Raw genomic sequence first — 20,985 nt, forward strand, 5'->3', positions numbered from 1 at the left:
TACTTGAAAAAAAATACATTTTCATTTCATATTAGACGTTGAAAATCAACACACGAGTGGGCTTATACCCTAGCGACCTTTCCAAATCAGCCTACCTCTCTCGAGATATTCCTCCAGGCCTCTACGCCGAGCATCCAGCTGCTGTTCAGAGAGCGAGAAGGGCCATTTACCGGGAAGCTTTGGGAAGTTGAAGTTGGAAAACTCCCTCTTCAGGTTCTGGTGCAAGATGGCAAACTCCCGGTAGCGTTTTGAGCACAGCTGTCTGCCTGACATATACACATTGTACACCTACGGCCGTGGGAACAAACACAAACAAAAAAAACCAGCAAAGTAAAAAGCTTTTTCTTTTTATTTCCACAGGATTTTCTTCTATGTAGGAGAAGTGTGCAGGGAGGTCACAAGGGGCAGTTTCTTCTTTTTTTTTGTTTCAAGGAAGAAGGTAATTTGTCAAATGCGTCAAATCAGCACTCACCACAAACCTCTCGGAGTGCTGCTCTACATGCTTGTATGTGGGAACAGAAATGGGCACGGCCTGCTTGTCACTGTAGTCGTAGTTGGGTTGGACGTCCTCTCCTCCTTCCAATCCATCAGCCTCCTGAGGTGGAACTGACAGCACAGCCAGAACCAGCTCCTTCTCCCCTGCACGGATCAGGTCCACCACCTGCTTGTGGGTTGCCCCTTCCACGCTCACCCCATTTCTAGAATTTAAAGAGAGAAAAGATATTCAAATTCCGCTTTTACCATTGTTTTTTTTTTTTTAACACAATCCACCCATAATTCAAGGTGGCAGTTGTCGCCACACACAGGAAAGGAAATATCAAGCGTTCAGCGCTGATCAGAGCAGACCTCGGCTGGATCTTAACCATGCTGGTGTGGTATGAAATTAGTGTAGAACAAATACAGACACCGTCAGAAAGAGTTCAAAATACACTAATCCAGCTATTTTTCTCCTCCAATACATCAACCCACCTCTGTCCTGATATCAAATACTGACATGATACCTCTTCTTTGTTTCCCTCACATTTAAAATGCAGCAGTTTTATGTAAGGTAACCTGAAACCAGACTGTGGCCAAAAAAAAAAAAAAAAAAAAAAACAGAACTCAGTAACGATGCATATCCAGATCCCTCAACCAATTAATAATAATAAACAAATATGATTTTATGCTTTAAATATGGTTTCCTGTCAGCGCATTGTCCTCCACTGATTAACACAGTGTTGGGCGGGCTGAGTAACCAGGTCGGGTCTAATGTCCCTTTCCTTTGGTGCTGTGACACACCTCCCTTCTTGGCTTTGATGAGGCCAGATGGCACAAGCATCAGGTGTCCCTGCTAATCTTCCTATGAGAAACAGTAGGACACACGCAGAAAGGGAGAGAGAAAAACCAAGACACATCCATTATATTCCATGTCTGTGTTATTGTTTATAACTGTTTATCTGGGCGGAACCAAAATAGAAAGTCAAACACATAATGAGAGGGTAGTGGAAAATAATGTCAACGGAAAGACAAAGGGAGAGCTGGTCTGTCGTGGGAACTGATATAGACAAGATAGATTTCCTCTGAGCTGTTCGACTGAACAGCAAAATCAGGTTTAGGAGGCAAGAGAGGAAGTGAAAATAAATCGAATACGTTTTTGGCCTTCACACACCTCGTTAGTCAAAAGAGAAAGGAATCTGTCAGAAAAGTATGTCAGTAAGAAAGTGCAGCAGCTCATTTAGAAATTAATCTATATTAATAAAGAAGTAGTGCTCCAACTGCAATTATAAATACAAGTATTTATGGGAAGTAGTAATAACCACAAGGATCTTCATGGCTTATTTATTTTCACTATACAAGAGATTTAAACATCTGACTTTTTCCCCTCAGTAATAATCAAACTGCTAATTGTGAGAGTGAACGGTCAAAGGTGATAAAGTTTCACTGACTAATAGGCAACTGATCCACCAGCAGCTTCTGATTGAGGTAAAGCCTTATAGCCTTAGCATAACATCGTAAAATACATGTCTTATAAACACACAATTATTCTTTGTTTTCAATTATTAAAGTAGACTATACTATTCGGATTATTTACATAAATTACATCAATGTAGTAGAGAGACAGATTCAGAGCCGAAATACTACGTTAGCTGACTGCCATAAATGCAGCAGACCGGTTGCATTTCCTCGTTTGTAAAAACCTTTAAATGCTGACACCTGAAATACTTGTCGAGTTCATGCAAAATCTTAAAAACTGGTTAATCAGTCACACGGTAAGTTATAGGCCCTGTCATATGACCAGAGAGAGACACATAGCGAAAAAGAAAGAATGGGCAAAAGCTTGTTGATGGCTCAGCAAGTAGAAGTAAAACCAGTGTTCCTTATTCGAATCCTCTTCCTCGTTCTATCTTTAGTCTGTATGTACCCTGGTGTGCAACCCGGTCAGATTCACTAACACAACATATGTTTTCATTGCTAAAATACTAAAATACCTATACTAAAGCTGAAGCTGGGCCACGAATTCACACGACACCACGTTTAACTGCAGGGATTGTAAAATCATCTCCTATTAACATTTAGTTAATTTTATTTATAAAACCATTTCCCTCTGATTAGGACCATGGTTTAATCAATGGGAGTCTAATATTATTAGTCCACCTACAATTACGAACTGTAACAGGTTCTTGTGAGGACACGTTTCATATTAAAATCCACTGTTTAAACTCATTTTAGTTCGGGGGCCACATACAGCTCCATTTGATCTCAAGCAGGCCGGACTGGTAAGATAATGAGTCTCAGTGTAGTGCTCTGTCCACTTTTCTTACTAAAACAGTTGACAACTTAGGAATAGCAGTTATCTTCATTTAAAACTGTCTTCTATGTAATTTTCACAGTTTGCAAATTCATGCTGCGGCCCAGATTAGACCCTCCAGTGGGCCGCTTTTGGTCCACGGGCAGTATGTTTGACACCGTGTGTGTTAAAGGCTTGAATACACTTTGAACAATAATCTTATTTGCATCAAACCCTCCTACAGGGAAAGACTGACAACAAACTCAAGTGTGACCAAACAAAAAAAAAAACACTTGTCTCCAGGATCGAGCCATGTTATTTCAAACCCACTCAAGGACACTAACAAGCATCACTAAGAGCAGTCCTATGTAAACAGTTGCAGCTCGTCGGTGTCTTCTGGACTGGGAGCCCAAACACTCTCACCATATGAGGCTCAGTCAGACTGACAGCGGTGCCATCACGCACCGTCCGGGGACGGGGTCAAATCACGTACCAACACTATTGCGCATACGACAACGCAATGTCAACGAGGCTGTCTGTAGTTTTGAATTTAGCCCACACAGCCAGTCACTGCGCAGGGACTAGACCAAACACGGCGGCTACCTGGCACCGCTAGCTATCAAGCTAAAGCTAATCAACATGCACAGGCTGTTGTCCAACTTATGTAAGCTGGTTAGCTTTCTAGTTAACTCAGCTAACTCCCGCTAGCTAGCTCGGTGCTGCTACGTCTCCAAGTGTTAAACACACACAAGCTGATGAATTAGCAAACTAGCTAATTAGTTAAACGGCTACTTCTGTTTTCATAACATTCAAGTGACGTCGCGGTGCACCCTGAAGACGGCTAACGTTATCACATGCCTGGAATAGGATCAAGGGCTAGCCTCGCTTGCTAACACCCCGAATTTATTGAACGGATAGACTTACACCTCCAGGATCCGGTCACCCTTGGCTATCCCAGCTCGGTCTGCGGCACCTCCGGGCAAAACGGCGCTGACATGCTGGAGAGGAGCGTACAGTTCCCCGTTGATGCTCCGAAGCTGTCCTCCTTCGCTGACTTGACCGCGAACATTGAAACCGTAGCCGGACTCCGACTTGACGATTCTCACTACCCGAGGTCCCGACGTTACAGTAGTGGCGTTTTGGCCCGCGGTGCCCGCCGACGAACCGACGACCGGACCGTTACGGGATGCCGAAGGGAGAGCCGGCCGAGTTTCATCGCCTCCTACATCCGCCATCTTATCCACTGGCACAAACTAGCCCCCCTCCAGTCGGTGTCTTTCGATCAAATTCAAAACAACACACGGGCTCTGTGGCTCGGTAGCGTTAGCTCAACAGACCGACTCTGTTGTTAATAACCCGCCCCTCGGTAGCGTCACGAGACACGGCCTCACAACGTGACCTACCGGAGGCGTCACCGAAAGTCTGGCCTGTTTACTCTCACATGCTTCGAGGCAACGTTATACTTTTGTCTGTTTCGTTTTGTTAATTTCACAATATAGAAATCAGTTTTCATCTGATTGTAATCCAATAACTATTTTTTAATTAATCCGATTTTTAACTCTTCTGATGAAACTCAGTGCTTTGACAAACTAAAAGTAAGAGCAAGAGAAATAGACGAATAAAGACTTTTAAGAGTTATAGCTGTACATACATGAAATGTAAATAGAAATCTGCATTATTATTTTATAATTTCATCATGTTATTTAGTGTAAACTGAAGAGGAATTAGGAGCGCTGCTGAGTCCTGGTCGAAAATGCCCGTATGAAATCACTTGCTGTGTTTGATTGGAATGAAAACTTGCAGGTTTGCAGCCATTAAAGGGGAACTACAGTTTTTTACAACCTGGACCTTATTTCTGGCATAAAATACGATCGTTTACTCACCCATATAACTTTTGTGTAATTTGTAGTCCTTCGGGAGATATTTAGATCTGCGTATATCAATATAGTGGGAGTGACTGGGTCACCGAAACGCAGCCTCTTATCTGCCGCGAAACTCGTTCATTTCACCAATATTTTGTTAGTGTGCTATTCCCCGTTGAGTCCGGAGTTACCTTGTATTATCATCCAGGGTCTGCAGATTGACCTACAGACCCCGGATGATGTCTTCTGACCTGGATGATGTCATCTCTGAGCGCAGAGCGCACTCGCGATGGTCTGCTTGTTTACCTGTATGGATATAGCATACCTAAATATCTCCCGAATGACTACAAATGACACGAAAGTTATATGGGTGAGTAAACGATTGTATTTTATGCCAGAAATAAGGTCCAAGTTGTAAAAAAACAGTAATTCCCCTTTAAGACACATGATTACTCATCATTAGTGTATATTAAGTATGTCAGAAGAATACTGCTTTTCAGGCTTATTGCTGCCCCTGAAGTAGTGTGATTAAAAATGAATGTTAATTACACAAACTAAAATTAGGCCCAACTCAGAGATGGAAAATACTTTAAAGAAATACCAGTACCAGTGTCGCCAAGAAAAATAATTCAATACTATTGCCGAAAATAAACAAAAAATGCACTGATGTTCCAACACGTGTTCAGTTTTATAAATATACTTTACAAGACTTATGCGTTCAGACAGCCACATTAATTTACATTCGCATCTACATGCAATGCAGAATTTACAGTCCGGGTAACCTGTGTGCACCTGCTGTAAAACATGCAAACCGTCATATACAAAATACGCAGATCGTTAGGTCTTGTGTAAACCTTCCAGATGTAAAAGGGCCCTCTGATGAGACACTGTTTTGGACCTACATATTACATTGGGCTTATCTTTATTAACTTTGCATTTCAAACTTTGCTGCACGCCACAGGACTACGGTTAATGGTAATATAAACATTGGCATAAGCAGAGTCTGTCTCATGTTTGCAAACATGAGCAATTATTATGCCAAATCTAAAACCTAAAAGTGTACAACGTTGCTGATGAATTCAACTTTATCATTTGTAAGATAAGATGTGTGTATTATATTGAGAAAGTTTTATATTATTTCACACATAGTGTTACTTTAATTATTGTGCTTTGTTAAATGTGCTCTGTTATGTCAGCTCAATGATACAAGCAACATCCTTCCTGTCATAACCTGCAGTTGTATTGTTCCTTTCCTGAAGTTAATACGGCTGCATGGCATAAAGTCTTGTGTCATCAAAATTAAGGCACTTGCTAAGCTCACAAATACGACGGTACTTGCATAACTGTCCGATGCAATACTGGCACATTATATGTTGTAATACACAAAGTGCACAGAAATTCCAGGGTTTCAGAGAGAAAAAAAAGTTTATTTCATTACAATAATTTTTTTTTTTTATGTGACTTCATCATCATTCTTTCATGTTGATGCTTTTCAGCGTGTCTTCTCTTTCACAGCTGTTCCATCTGCCCTCAGGGTGGCGCCTGGATCCTTACTTTTTGCCGATGAAGTGCTCGTGGCACATCTGAGTGAGGCAGCAGACCATGGTGACGAACTCACCGAAATCCACGCTGTTGCTCTTGTCTGCGTCCAGGTCCTTGAAGATGCGGTCTATGCCTGCCTTGTCATTTGCTTTCTGCAATGGGGAAAAGTGTTAGACCGCCGGTGCACAACTTTCAAGACATTCAGGTGGTTAATGTTACCGTACTTCAGTTCTCTGCATCATGTTCACTGATCATAAACAAATAGGCTTTATTACATGTAAATTATCCACAAACCATAATGTACATTAGTGTATTTAACACTCCTAATACAAAACGCTACAATAAACATGTAGGCCAGTGTATTTATGCATTTTATTAGAGAGAGGTCAAAGGTCACTTACACACAGCATGTCCCCAAACTCATTCTGAAGAAGCTCTTTCAGCTCTTCCTTATTAAGGGTGTTCTTGTCTCCCTCCTTGCCAGAGTACTTAGTGAAGGAGTTGATGAGGAGGGCCATAGCCTTCTGGACATCAGACATGATGATGGCTAGATTAAAACAACAGGGAGGGGGAGAAAAAGTTAAATAGAGCTATGTTTATTTAAGTCTGTGTGGTTTTTCCCACATTCATTGTCTGCATTACATCCAGACAAATAAAAGAAGACAGTGTTAATGCTCTCGTATAATGCTGCCATGACTCCATCTAGAGGCAGAGTCTAGGTCTGTTAACATGTGCTGGTACAGATTATAGTGAATCATGTGGCACTGTGGGCACATTTGGGACCTTAACAAAGGCCATCATTTATATCCACAGCTTCAGGGAGTGGTTACAAGGGAAGGGAAGGAAACGGGCATAATGACTTGAGAGGAATGCAGACACTGTTGGGTAAAACCAGGATGCCAAGACTCACTCAACTTTTTCTCCTGCTATTGTATAAGTGGCTACTTTCTACTGTCACACAGATACGTGTACACATATATTGTATTATGGAATGCATACTAATTGAATTAATTTGAAAATGTTAGGCTGCAAACACTGTCTGACGTCACTGCTTCTGTGTTTGCCAGTGTGTTGTCTCTTGGTTTTCCATGGAGCTAGATAAAAATAAACCCAGGGTTTCCACCTGGGCTCTGCCACTCTTATTTCCTCCTATCACCGGTCCCTAACGCAGCATCGGTGCTGAGGATACAGGGCATTGTTATAGCAACCGTATCACTGTAGGTAACTCTGTTAAACCAGGTAAAGAAGCAGGCCAAGACTTGATCCAAGTCCCAGGAGTAAATGAGAAACGTCTGTTCTTTAAGCGCGGTATGTCAGAATAGTGTGGTTTTTTTTCCAGTGTCTCCAAAACCCCAAGGGAGTCAGTTCTGGTTGCGCTGTGTTGCTCCCTCTGTGGGGAGTCAGAGAGTTTGTAAACAGATGGGAATTGAGGCGGAAGACAGAACAAAACCAATGCCATATCTCTGTTCGGATGTTCAATGTGGTTCTAATTAAAGGCTAGAATTAGAGGCCGGTTCTAACTTAAGAATGTGCAGTGAGTCAATAAAATTGCATAACAGCCTCGAGTTGGCCCAGGAACTGGCACTGGAGCGAAAAGTGCAACAACATCAAGTTTCACATGCAATGAAGAGAAGTCATACTTAACTCCAAACACGCACAAAACGCACAAAATCGAATTTAAACATTGCAGTTTATGAACATTCACGTGCTAATGTTTTAACTTGCACTGAAATCAAACTCACTTCAGTGACACAAACATTGCTGCATCGAAAGAAGAAAAATCCACACTGGAAAGGTTGCATTTTTTATCCAGTAAACGACAAAAAAATCAAACAAACACTATTATTGAGATTTACTACTCACCGGTTCGAGATTCGAGGAGATCGGAGAGTTGAAGTCTGTCTTAGAGGAGCTGCAGTGAAGGAGAAATGGGTGAAAAGGATGCTTTATACCTCACCACACCCTGTATCCCTCCCTCTGTAACGTTCCTTTCATCTCCAGCCACTCCTCCTTCCCTCCTTCCTCTCCCGCCCTTGTCTTGTTCCTTTTTTTTTTATCTTCAGACTTATTCTTTGGAAAACAGTGGATTTGTGCACTTTTTATAGTGCATGTTTGTATTCAAAAAAATCCATTCATCCCAAAAATGCGAGGCGTATTATATCATATAAGGTGTGTACTATTGTCTCTATAGTGGCTTGTCACAGCCACAGCATAATTAAAGTAAATTTACTCATGCAACAGTCAAGGTACTTGGGATTTAGCATTCACTGTTAGATTACCATTTTATTTCTTTTTCCTTTAAAGTTTAATTTATGCATTTATTTTGGAGAGACATCATGAATTGTGGTCATTGGCAACTCTCTTTAAGACTCTTGTTTTGCGAGTGGATGAAGAGAGGGCAACTGCTTTTACGCGAACTGAATAACTTTTTGTTAGGACGACGTAGTCAGCTGCTCCATTTAGAAGTCACAGTTTGTTAATCCTTGTAAAGAACATTAACAATTTGTGTTGCCTTGCAAAAAAACAAAATGATGACAGGGTCTCGAGACAAAAGCTCAAACTGTTCGGAGAGCTTCTGAGCCATTTCTCCCCCAAAGAGCCGCACATGCATATTGAATTATAATTCTGAGTTCGCTCTGTGCCATCCTGTTAAGCCCCTCTGAAACAAATAAATCGTAAATCACTAACTGTAACACAATGTCCCCCTCGGAAAACATATTTGCTGGAAAAATACTAGACCGCAGACATGAACAGTTAAGTAAGATTTCAAATCGAATGCAGATTTATCACAGGACACTTTAATTGCACGTTGTAATTTCTGGTTTGTTGTTTATGTAACTGACATATTTTTTTTTTCTTCTATTTTTATTTAATTGTTTTAGATGCACATGATCCCAGAGTGAAAGCACTGGGCAGAGTGACTCACTGAGCGTTGATTGTTGTGTTTTGTGCCGTGACTCACAGTCATGTCCCTGATGCACAAGATATGCTGCAAAGCTAAAAAAAAAAAAAGAGAGAAAAAGGAGGAAAAAAGAGAAAAATCTGTACTGTGGCACGTTTGTTTGCACGTTTTGTCTGCGTCTGCGTGTGTGGTCCGTTGTACAACTTTCAATTAGATAGATCTGTGGTCAGTTTAAAATTGTTTTCGCCTCTAATTTGCAATTTTAAAGTCCAGCTAAGTACAGATCACAAGTTAGAAGTCACTATCATCGACACTGACATCGTGTTGTCCCTTTTTCACGTCTTGGAAATCGTTGCTCAGACTTTTTTCCGTCTCTCCTCCTCAACTTGACTCACTCATATCTACTGAATTAGGAAGCCAGTATCCACGGCAACCACATTCTCTATTATATCCAGCTGTGGTTCATGTGAAATCATTTGCAGTGCAGCTGGAGTGGATTTTAACATGGTAACATACCAAACACTGTTGTTGTTCCACATTATGACTGCAGTTATACTCTCACCCCATCTAGTGGCCAGGCACACTGAAAACATTTTGAATGCAGCCTTGAGTAAAAGGATTTTACTCAAGCCGTGAGCCTCATAGCCCTCCGTGTTTATTATAGGGATACAGTAGAGAGGAATAACAGGAAATGAGGCCTGTGCCTAAAGGCCGTGGTGGAAGCAGTATTCATGTCCTGTACTTAAGTGAACACCACACTGTGAAAATACTCCCCCGCGTAAGAATCCTGCATTGAAAATATGAGTCACTGTCCTCATACCATTTGAAGCAGTGAAACCAAATGCAAAAAAAAAAAACAACGATTGATTTTGAATTAATTCTGTTAATTAGAAAATTAGAAATGTTCAATTACACGTAGAGTATAACACAAAGACATGAGACAATGAGACAATGACTGCGTATCGATGCTCATCAAGAGAATGGTGTTGGAAATTGTACGGTACAGCTGCTTCTGCAATTACAAGTGATAAATGAACAAGTAAATCCCATATAATATATATATATAAAACAGTCGCAAATTTGTTTTTGACAGATCACTCAACTGGGTCAACTAATACACCGATCAGCCACAACATTAAAACCACTGACAGGAGAAGTGAACAACATTGACCATCTTCTGACACGTCAATGTTCTGCTCTGAAACTTTTAGACCTGGCATTCATTCGTGTGGCTGTTACTTAGACATGTAGCACCCACCTGGACCAGACCAGGCACCCCCACCCCAGAGCAATGACACAGGCACACACACACTTTAGGAACAACTCAAAAAAACATGAAGAACAGCACAAGGTGTTGACCTGGCCTCCAAATTCACTAGATCCCAAACTGATCAAGTACCTGTGGGACGATCCAGAGAGGCCCCTCCCCTCAACCCATAGGTTACCAGAGGACACCCTCAGAAGGCCCATGTCCATTCTCTGATGAGTCACAACAGTTTTGGAGGCACAAGGGAGACCTACACAATATTAGGAAGGTGGTCTTAATGTTATGCCTGATCGGTGTGTACTAGTTTAACTCTGACTATAAAAATATGTGAAAAAAAAAAATCACCCTCCTCATGCCTGTCAATACATGTGTCATTTGTAAGGATTTAATTGTGGAAAATGAAAACACCTACATTACAGAAGTTTAACTATAAATGCTTTTACTTCATTACCAACGTTTTTAATGTTCCTTAATCAGTTCCAAAGTCAGGATCACAATAGCCCGACGTCTTTTTCTCATGGCAGCAGTTTCAAACCGGATGTAGGAAGGGCCGCCCTGTTCAGAGCGTTGGTGTTATTGTTTAAGACAGTTCCACTGAGAGAGGCTTTTCTGCCTGTGTGTCCAGTGCAGGTGTGGTGTCCAATGTTTGCAAATCTCTGAGCTCGCACAAATACACGCCTGCGCGAGGAATGACTGGAGCGGTAGTAAAACTGTGTGAGTGTGAGCTGTGACAAAGGTCGTCGTCTCTGGTTTAGTGAGTGTCTTTACAACAGGGACAAGACCTGACCTGTCTTGCCTCTTACTTCATTCGTGGAGAGTCTTGTTATTTGTCTTGACAAATCGGGATCGTTTTTATTCTTTTTTTTCCCCCGAACTCGGCACAGACATCCATGTATGCAGTGATCGAAAAATAAAAAAATAAAAAATGGCAACCACACAAAAGAAACATTGATAAAACAGTGAGCAATGTTGGAATTCCTGACAGTGAACTCAGCTGTGGGTCACATGGGTGTGGTGGTGGTTGTGTAAACTGAGGGGCGATTACAAACTCTAGCTACTCACACACACACACTCACACAGTCGGAGCATCGTAACCTAGCAACTTAAGTGTTTGCCCTGTAACCATGAACATTGACAGACCAAACAGCTAAGCCCTGCCCAAGTAGGTGTGTGCACAAAGCTCAAGAGCTCTAGACGCCTTCCCCCTGCGTTTAGCCTTGCAGACTCAGGCAGAACAGTGGAATCACATGCCTCACATTTGTGATTATTAAGTGTTTGCCTGATAGGCTTGACATTAAGGCTAACATTTTTTCCTGTTCAGAGAGAATCTGACCAGCCAGTGGGTAACAGGCAGTTCGCCAGACATGAAACACACTGAAAAGAATTTTGCAGGGGTGAAAAAAAAACCCAAATCTGCGCCTTATGACTCAGACTTTCCACATTTCTACACTGTGCTGAGATCTTGCGTAATGAAATCAAAAGATGAGATGAATGAGACCAACTTTATTCTTTTGCCCAAGAGCCTATCACCCTAATTTATCTGTCCACGAATGCTAACAGTTGCAACATCAGCTCTGTGATTACTCCTCACAGAGAGGTGTGTTCACGTCTGGGACATTCTGCAGATTCCTCAGGGCAATGATAAGCAGGTCTTTATCAGACTGAAAGGGAGAGGCTCATCTGCCCTTTCACACACAGCATAAAAGGCAGGAATTGCATAATTACACGTAATGTCACTGGTACGGCTGCTAAAGGAGCAAGACCAGCAATGTTCTGTTTAACATATTTTACATATAATCATCTATAAAAACTTAGAAAGGCAGAGGTCTGTGCAAAATGTACTACGAGTGACAAGCAAACGTGTCAAGCTTACACATCCACACATGGAGCAGGAGAGGTTTGAAATGTTTAATAATGGACAAAACAAGTTTTACAAAAATTTAAATTCCTTTTGGTCTTTACTCTTCTTCTTCTTTGGTTTTACTTCTTCCCCTGCTTCTTCATGTGCATCTGATAGCACTGCTCACAGGCAATGGAAAGTCCAACAACCAGAGAAACAAACTCCTCAAAGTCCACCTGGCCGTCGCCGTTGGCGTCGAGGTCCTTCATGATCTTGTCTACAGCAGCAGGGTCCTTCTGAGACTGCGTTTAAAGAAGGGACGCAAGGGCAAGCGTAAGCGCACGAGAAATGACACAACAACAAATAACTGCGCTTAAATTGTGTGTTGTTCACGTCACACGCTCTTCTCACCTTAAGGAAGTTAGACAGCTCGTTCTCCATCAGCTCCCTGAGCTCTCGCCGGTTGAGCGTGCCCTTGCCGTCCTTTGAGGCGTAACGGTGGAACACCGTGATGAGCGACTCCATTGCGTTTTCCAGTTCTGAAGGCATGGTTGCTGGAATGTGTTTGGACTGAAAAACAACGTGCAGACACACGAGAACATGTTGAATATGGTCACTGATGACATACAATTTACCTTCATTTGGACGTATTATTACAAAGCCTTGGAGAAGATGAACATGTTAACTTTATGGGTTATGGGATGAGGCCTCCTGTGTGTTGGTTTGACTCAACAATATGTTGCCTGTTGCAATGAGAATCGAGATGTTAAGTCAGAGGGTTGGCACAACTGTTCGCCTGCATTTCAGAGTAAGTACGTCATGCTTTTGGTTAAAAAAAATAAAATAAAATAAATTACTATCCCACAAAAGAGGATTGTTCCAACTAGGTTAAAGAGATGCAGAACAATGAAGGAGAAGGAATGCTTTTGCTCTCTCTCCAGTGCCCTTCCCCTTTATGAGTAATGCTCATGAGGAGGGAGTAAAGGTATGCTATTAAGCTGTTGGGAAAGATAGCTCTAATTGTCACTTTATGGTTGAAAAGAATCACCACTGTAAGCAGTCATCCTGTAGCTGCACAGTTAGAAAAAAAGGAGAAGTGGGAGGGAAATCTGAGGTCATGTTATTTGTGTTAGAGGGGATGGAAAAGTTGAAGAGGCCCAGTATGGTGGAAATCAAGGCAAGTAATGAGAGAGAGGATACTGCAGCAGTGGAGCACATGTGCATACAAGCCCACAGGCCTACCACACCCTAGGGCTGTATGGGTGGACAGTATAGGAATATAAGCAGAGTAAAATGTGAGAAAACCTTGTTAAAGTTAGGAAAAAATAAAAAAATAAATAAGATAAAAGATATTGGACCTATGGAAATGAGTTGATTAAGAGTATCAGACTACCTAAAAGTAGAGGAACTGCATCCTTTACGCACAATTGTTGAGGGCGTTGTGCGTAAAGGAGGCGCGGTTCAAATGTCCATGAGACCCAGTTTCATTAGCAGCAAATAAAAAATACAAGAGCCGCAACATTCCTGACACCTCCAACTAGCTGTACCTGCAGGCGTTACAGAGCAGAAGAAAACCCCGACAAAGCCACATCTGTGAGATCAGAGCGGTACCGTTAGTTCTTACCTCGAAGGGCTGGGACGTGGCCGGGAGAGGAGAGAAGCGGTGGAAATGTTCAGAAGTTTGGAACGAGCGCAGCGGTGGGTTTTATAGTGTGGCGCCGCCCAGGTCTGCTGTGGCTGTGTGCAGTGAGTCAGGCTGTGATACCGACTGCTGGACTCTGTCGAGTGTGGATGGGCGGTTACACAGGCTGTTGTTGGTAACACAATAAACTTTATGGTTTAGTAGTTGGGAGTAGATTTCTTCTTTCAGTTAAGAAGAAAACGCGCAGTTTCATTATTTTCCCTGGCTGCCAGAAACCAGTCAAGCTAAAATGACTAGTTATTCGAGTAGTTCATCGACAGAAAATTTTTAGATTAGACTTTATTGATCCACAAGGGGGGCTGCTGGGTCACAGTAGCTCAGTTGCAGATAAATTATAATAATAAAATACAATAGCATAAACAGAGATTACAAGATTTGCATATGTACAAATCTACAAGAAATGGGAATAGGAATAAATATACAGGCATATAGGTATACTATAAACATGTAGGTAGGATAAGTTATTTTTCTTTTCATTTTCCTTTCTTTTACACTCTTAAAATACCCCCTGTTTGCCGTAAATACCCTATTTCAGGCAATAACGGTGACACTGAAACAAGTATGAGGCTACTACATTGCCCCAGGTGTTCTGTGTGCTGATTATTAGAAAACAAATAAATAAATGTAAAGGTGCGTTACATATATTAAAAGATGAACGAAAAGACGCAGAATTCCTCTTTCAAGGCCTCAGTCTGTGATAGTCACTTCACTGGTGCTTTTAGGGTCCCTGCAGGCTTGGAGCTCCACGAGAAATTGTCCCCCTGGGCAACTTGTTTCTTTTGGTAAACCGGATTTGATTACCAGTGCCCGCGGTGACTGAGAAACTTCACAGACATGCTGAATGTTGGATGATTTGCAAACTCACAGACACAGACAACAGACAGCAGGATTACTACCCATTGATGAATGAGGCACAGGGTAATCAGCAACAAAGCCAATCAGTAGCATTTTTGCAACACAGTAGAAGATAAATTGTCTTGTCCTGAGGCTGTTTATCATGCTGCAATGACAGAGCAAATCATTAGATTTAAACCTTATACATATATATATATTCTATTATTTCCTAAATTGCATAGTGTCCCTTTCTATAGGGGCTGATATCCTCTCACAGATACATGCATTACTTTATTTTATCATCCCATACAGTGCACTTTAATAGTGAATTGAGTGCCCCCTTGTGGTAGGAACACGATATTACAGACACACTTACAGGGGCTAATTATAATCCATTATTACAAGAACATTTGAATAAGAAATGTACCTATTTATTTTTTTTTATTAAGGAGGCGTGTTTTACCTTTTTTTTTTAAAATGAGTCATATTCTCCTGCCCCTCGTGATTAAAATAGATCTGTAATGTATTTGTAAAATGTGGATCTTGTCAGTGATGGAGGGCGTATCCCTTTACTTGGGCAAAGCAAATGCACTCGAAGTAAAAGGGAAACTAGTTTCTGTGTGAAGAACTGGCCCCTGCAGTGTTTCATTTCAATGTTTTAGCTGATCCACACAGAGCTAATTTTAACAGTTTTAGTTTTAGTTTGAAAAGTTATTAAAGACGAAACCTGAAAAGGCTGGTTAGTGGAAAAAATAAGGTGGTTAACATTTGAAGAGAAGGTGGAGAGAACAAGTATCTTAATTCTTAAATGACAAACAAAAATACAGTATACGTCAGTATTTGAGCAAATGTACTTACCTCTCATCACTGTAAAAGAGTGGCATATTGGCAAGTCAGCAAGACATTTTCTATAAGGTATGCCATTTGAGCACATAAGGTTTTAGATGTTATTTAAATGTGTTTTAACGAGTCAAAATTCCTCTTCTCTAATCCAGATAGTTTGCAGTGGAGCTCATTATCCGACCTCTGATCACCGGCACGCCTTTACGACTGCAGTCAAATTTATGTAACAATAGTGCACCGTTTGTTCCATTCAAAAGTGCATTTGCAGGCAGCGTCACCCGTCCTATTGCTAGGTGTCACTGTACACATTCACAAGCGAACATTCGCATATAATTCTACACGCCTGATCGAGTTACATTTTGTACTGAACATGCTGCAATTCCTTGACATGTACGTAGTCCTGTATTTAGATCACGCTTAAGTCACCAACTTGACCAAATATAGTTAGTATTAAAATAATAAAATAATCATACACAAATAAGGTTGCAACAAAAACCCTTTTATTCCTGTGTTGTAAAACCACATAGGTCAGACCATATGTTTGTACAGATTCATGACAGACTATTTCTTTTGCTTCTGTTCTGCAGATTTCAAGAGATCTTGAAGGATCTCATAGTTTGCGGTGGCATAGGTAGCAACCAGCAAAGCGAACTCCTTGAATTCCACACTCCCATCCTGGTTCATGTCCACGCTTTTGAAGACCAAGTCTGGATCACTGCCCTGCGTGGATGGAGAACAGACATAAGTACTTGGGTTTCCTTAAATTTCTAACACTACCTTTTCCTATTTCGCTTTGTCAAGAAGTACACAGACATTTAATTGCTAGGATTTAGTTGTACAGAGTTATAAGGACATTTTATTAATGCACTTCTTTAACACTTTAATTTGCTTCAAGCTACGTGATAGTGACTTACAATCGAGTTATTCATGTGTTCAGTGCAATGATTTTCATTACCTGACTAAATGCAGGCAGTTCCTTCTTAATCAGTGCTCCAAACTCTTGTTTGGACAGTGTCTCATCGCTCCCTTTATGTTGCATGTAGATACCGAACATGAGAGCCACTGACATTTCCAGAGGAGATAGGTCATCACTGCCAGCCATTTTCACAGAGTAGAGGATCTAGACGCAGAATAATACCACAAATAACAATCAGAATGATAATCATGTCATTATTTGAACGGTAATGAGACAAGCAAGAATGCAGAATTGGATCGAGATTTTTGGCTTTACATTTTTACATACCTGTCAGAGGGTAGGGCAGTCTCACTGGAGGAAGTACCTGAGTCATAAGACATGAAGTGCATTCATCAAAAGCATGACGGCAGCAGTCTGACACACAATCAACAATTCATCTTTAAATATAGGACATCATATCAAATCTTAAAGCAATTTTACTGCAAGAAAGCATAAACTTTACAAAAAAATAAAGTAATGGCTACATGCCTTTAAGCAGATTGTGTTCCTACCTGTATTCAAAAAGGGATTCCACGCAGTGAGGATCAGACACTGTGGGTGTGGGTTTAAATACGAGAGAAGGTGGGCGGCTCTCTGACACTACCGCACACACCCTTTGAAGCGCGCTGAAGGGATCCTGTGCAGCAAGATTTAAGTAAGACTAAAGCTTGCAAACACTGAGACAGTAGTCATTTAATAGCGTCTACAACAAGAAGCAACTGTATTCAAAGAAACCCCTTGTGCCAGTTTGCTGGTGCAGTTACGCAGCCGTTTACACTGGATTTGTTTGCAGATGATCTAATATCATTTATTAGACACGCCGAAGAAGCATTTTGATACTTGATACTGGTAGTTTTTGGGAGTGGCGCATGGAATGGAGTCGGTTAGGTTACAATAGGTGGGGCTGTTAGTGAACACACTTGTTTGATGGTGTTGTGAAAAATGCTATGACTAAAGAAAACAACCCCATGCATGTACAGAATGTTTGCATTGCACCCGAGGTTGCTCAGAGTACAAGGCCCGCTGCTCATTGCCACGTATTCCTGCAGAAATGTCGATGCTGTCCCAACTGCCATCAAAGCCTTGCACAAAGGATCTCAACCTAATCATGAATAAACACACACACACATACTTTCTGTGTGGAGTTTGCATGTTCTCCCTGTGTCTGCGTGGGTTCCCTCCGGGTACTCCGGCTTTCTCCCACCGTCCAAAGACATGCTGGTTAGGTTAACTGGTGATTCTAAATTTGCCGTAGGTGTGCATGTGAGTGTGAATGGTTGTCTGTTAGCCCTGCGATAGACTGGAGACCTGTCCAGGGTGTGCCCCGCCTCTCGCCCGATGACAGCTGGGATAGGCTCCAGCAGACCCCGCGACCCTTAACAGGAACAAGCGGTTACAGAAGATGAATGAAGAATCAATTTCACCTACGAACGCCTGCGATGGCGTTTCCAGTGTGAACTCACAACAGGGTTTCTGCAGAAAGCTGAATTTGGAGCTTTGTTTCAGTTGCACTGTTACCATCTATCAAGTTATGTGAGTCAAACCAACTCCACAGCCTCAGAGTCAACAACAATAGTGATCCCTGATTGGAGCCATTATGTGTGTAGGACTCTAGAAGAACTTCTGCTCAAGTAAAAGAACTGGATATGGATCTGTGGCCCTCAAAAGTGATCCCAGTGATATTCTGTGTCTTGGTAATGGACAGCGCAGTACTTGGATAAAATGCATTCTTCTACAGCCACCTTGGACATTTTGTTCAACTTTAACTGTTTAGTGATGTTGTAGGGGTGGAGCTGGAGTCTTTGAACACAGTGTCAGAGAGGAGGATGTTGGCAAGAGTGAAGACCCTCCTGGACAACTCCTCCCACCCACTACACAACACACCGGCCATCCTACCAAAATGTACTGTAGGGAATGCAAATGAGCGGAAGTACGTAGGCAGGCGGAGCCAGGCTAACCAAAATGTACCACATAACGCCAGAACCCCTTGTTAGCCGTTCCTGTTCGGCTCCCAGACCGTAGTCGGGAAGCACAGGGGAGAGTTTCCTCCAGGGCAGAAGTTGATGCTAACTTCGGGGCTAACCCCCCTTACTTCATCTTCAGCAGTGGCAAGCAATACACGGAAGCTCCCTTCTGTCTTTGAAGAAGTGACAGCCTTTATTAAGCAACACTGTAACATGCACTGTTCATCTATTGCTAACCAGTCTCACTGTTAACTCTTCACCGTTACACTCGCTCATTCTCGCTCTACCACCCACACACTCTTCATGGTTGCACATGCGCACTATAGTACCACCCCTTAAAGGAGCCATGCTACCCTTATAACACCCTTTATTACTCCTCCCACTGAGTGTTGGTCACTCTTAACACACTCAACAGACTCTTTTATAATTTATTTGCAACCATTTTACCTCTGTCAAATTGTGACTACTTGTGAAATATTTGGTTTGGATCCATCTTACATCTTATTTTCATTTTTAATTGTATTTTTTACATTACTTTTTATTTTGTTTGTATTTGACTCTGTCACCTTGCAACTGTCACTTTATGAGAGCAACAGCAACAAAACAACTTCCTTGAATTATGATATACGGTGGCAAGAAAAAGTATGTGAACCTTTTGGAATTTCATGGTTTTCTGAATAAATTTGTCATAAAATATGATCTGATCTTCATCTAAGTCAAGGGTATTGACGAACATAATGTGTCTCAAATAATTACACAACTTTTTTTTTTTTTTGATCTTTCATGTCTTTATTGAGAACAACCAAAAAAAACTCATAGTGCTTGTGGAAAAAGTATGTGAACCCTTGAGTTAATGACCTCAAAAAACTAAATTGGAGTCAGGTTTTAGCACACCCGGAGTCTCGTTAAGATAATAAGTTTGGAGGTGTGGACTACAGCTACTTTGACTGACAAAAACCCCTCAAACTTTTGGAGTTTGGTCTGCACAAGAAGAACACGCTTATGTGAGCCATGCCTCGCCAAAAAGAGCTTTCAGAGGATCTACGATCAAGAATTATTGATTTACATAAAGCTGGCAAGGGTTACAAAGTTATTTTAAAGACATTAGAAATTCACCAGTCTACAGTTAGGCAAACAATCTACAAATGGAGACACTTTGGGACTGTTGCTACTCTACCAAGAAGTGAGTGCCCAGTCAAAATGACACCGAGAGCACAACGAAGACTCATCAGTGAGGTAAAGAAACAACCCCGAATGACAGCCAAAGATTTGAAGGCGTCATTGAAACTTGCTAACATCTCTGTTCATGAGTCTACAATACGTAAAACACTGAACAAGTAGGGTATCCACGGCAGGACACCACGAAGGAAGCCCCTGCTTACTAAAAAGAACATTGCTACACGCCTGAAGTTTGCAAAAGAGCACATTGACACTCCACAGTGTTTGTGGCCTGATGAAACTAAGATTGACCTATTTGGAAAAAACACACAGCACTACATCTGGCGTAGAAAGGGCACGGCATATCATCATGAAAACATCATCCCAACTGTAAAGTATGGTGGAGGAAACATCATGATTTGGGCCTGCTTTGCTGCATCAGGGCCTGGCCAGCTCGTAATCATTGAGGGGAAGATGAATTCCCAAATATATCAAACAATTCTTCAGGATAATGTAAGAAAATCTGCACGTCAGCTGAAACTGTGTAGAAGGTGGGTGATGCAACAGGACAACGACCCAAAACACCGGAGCAAGTCCACAACAGAATGGCTTCAAAAAAACAAAATCCGCCTTTTGGAGTGGCCAAGTCAGAGCCCAGACCTCAACCCAATAGAGATGCTATTGTAAAATGAGATTTATTTTAAAATTTAAAGTTAGAGAATTGGTATAATTTAATTCATTCATTTAAGTATTTGTATTCTTTTCCACTGGTGGCAGCGGGTTTGTGGACTGCCGATTTTTGCAAAGTTTTGCCGGGGATTAACGAAGTAACGGCCTGTGAAACGACGGCGCGGTGTTTTTTCCCTTCTCTTCATGACTGCTCCTGCTACAAGCTAACGTTAAGCTAGTGACTCGGTCGGTGTACGGGAGGAATAAAACGGACTCTGTCGGACGTTTCATCTTTAAGATAAGACACAGCGGTCACTGTCAGTGACCATGGCCAGTCAAAGTACAGGTTGGAACGAACTACCCTTTCATCCTAACTCTCTGCATGCTGTGCCACAGTATGGTGTTAGAGACTTTCCTCATGTTTTCGTGGGAGATGGGAAAGAGGACTTTTCAAGATGGTGCAGACGTTTTGAAGTGGCTGTAGAAGCTACACCAAGTTATGATGAAGACAGTTTGGCTAAACTGCTGCCCACACGCCTTGGTGGTGCTGCTTTTAGTTACTGGGATAGCCTATCTGAAGCAACAAAATCTGACTATGCCGCAGCAAAAGAAAAACTGAAGACTGTTTTTGGACAGACTGCATACCTGTCTACTTTTCAAAGTTATGTTAATGCACGCAT

At 41.7% G+C, this 20,985-nt stretch overlaps 3 protein-coding genes across 4 annotated transcripts in view; all 3 read right to left on the reverse strand.

The window, feature by feature from the left end:
• Window positions 1-4,171, reverse strand: part of snx27a (sorting nexin 27a) — a 46,379-nt gene extending 42,208 nt beyond the window's left edge. For both annotated transcript variants that reach the window (XM_084563567.1, XM_084563568.1), the window contains exons 1-3: window positions 3,692-4,171; window positions 473-698; window positions 96-288 (exon numbers count right to left, since the gene is read on the reverse strand). In XM_084563567.1, the coding sequence (XP_084419693.1) occupies window positions 96-288; window positions 473-698; window positions 3,692-4,002 (730 nt within the window). In that variant the 5' untranslated portion in view covers window positions 4,003-4,171. The remainder of the gene's footprint in view (window positions 1-95; window positions 289-472; window positions 699-3,691) is intronic.
• Window positions 4,172-6,035: 1,864 nt separating this feature from the next.
• On the reverse strand, window positions 6,036-8,115 carry LOC311501177 (ictacalcin-like). Its single transcript, XM_084562866.1, has 3 exons — window positions 8,035-8,115; window positions 6,573-6,718; window positions 6,036-6,323 (listed from the first exon to the last, which is right to left on the reverse strand). The coding sequence occupies exons 2-3, from the start codon at window positions 6,708-6,710 to the stop codon at window positions 6,180-6,182; spliced, it is 282 nt and encodes a 93-aa protein (XP_084418992.1). The 5' UTR covers window positions 6,711-6,718; window positions 8,035-8,115; the 3' UTR covers window positions 6,036-6,179.
• Window positions 8,116-12,234: 4,119 nt separating this feature from the next.
• Window positions 12,235-17,146, reverse strand: LOC311501899 (protein S100-A1-like). Its single transcript, XM_084563954.1, has 6 exons — window positions 17,027-17,146; window positions 16,803-16,839; window positions 16,515-16,679; window positions 13,805-16,279; window positions 12,592-12,750; window positions 12,235-12,482 (listed from the first exon to the last, which is right to left on the reverse strand). The coding sequence occupies exons 5-6, from the start codon at window positions 12,727-12,729 to the stop codon at window positions 12,321-12,323; spliced, it is 300 nt and encodes a 99-aa protein (XP_084420080.1). The 5' UTR covers window positions 12,730-12,750; window positions 13,805-16,279; window positions 16,515-16,679; window positions 16,803-16,839; window positions 17,027-17,146; the 3' UTR covers window positions 12,235-12,320.
• Window positions 17,147-20,985: the final 3,839 nt, after the last annotated feature.

The sequence above is a fragment of the Chelon labrosus genome, assembly GCF_963514085.1.
Source record: "Chelon labrosus genome assembly, chromosome: 16".
Lineage (NCBI taxonomy): Eukaryota > Metazoa > Chordata > Actinopteri > Mugiliformes > Mugilidae > Chelon > Chelon labrosus.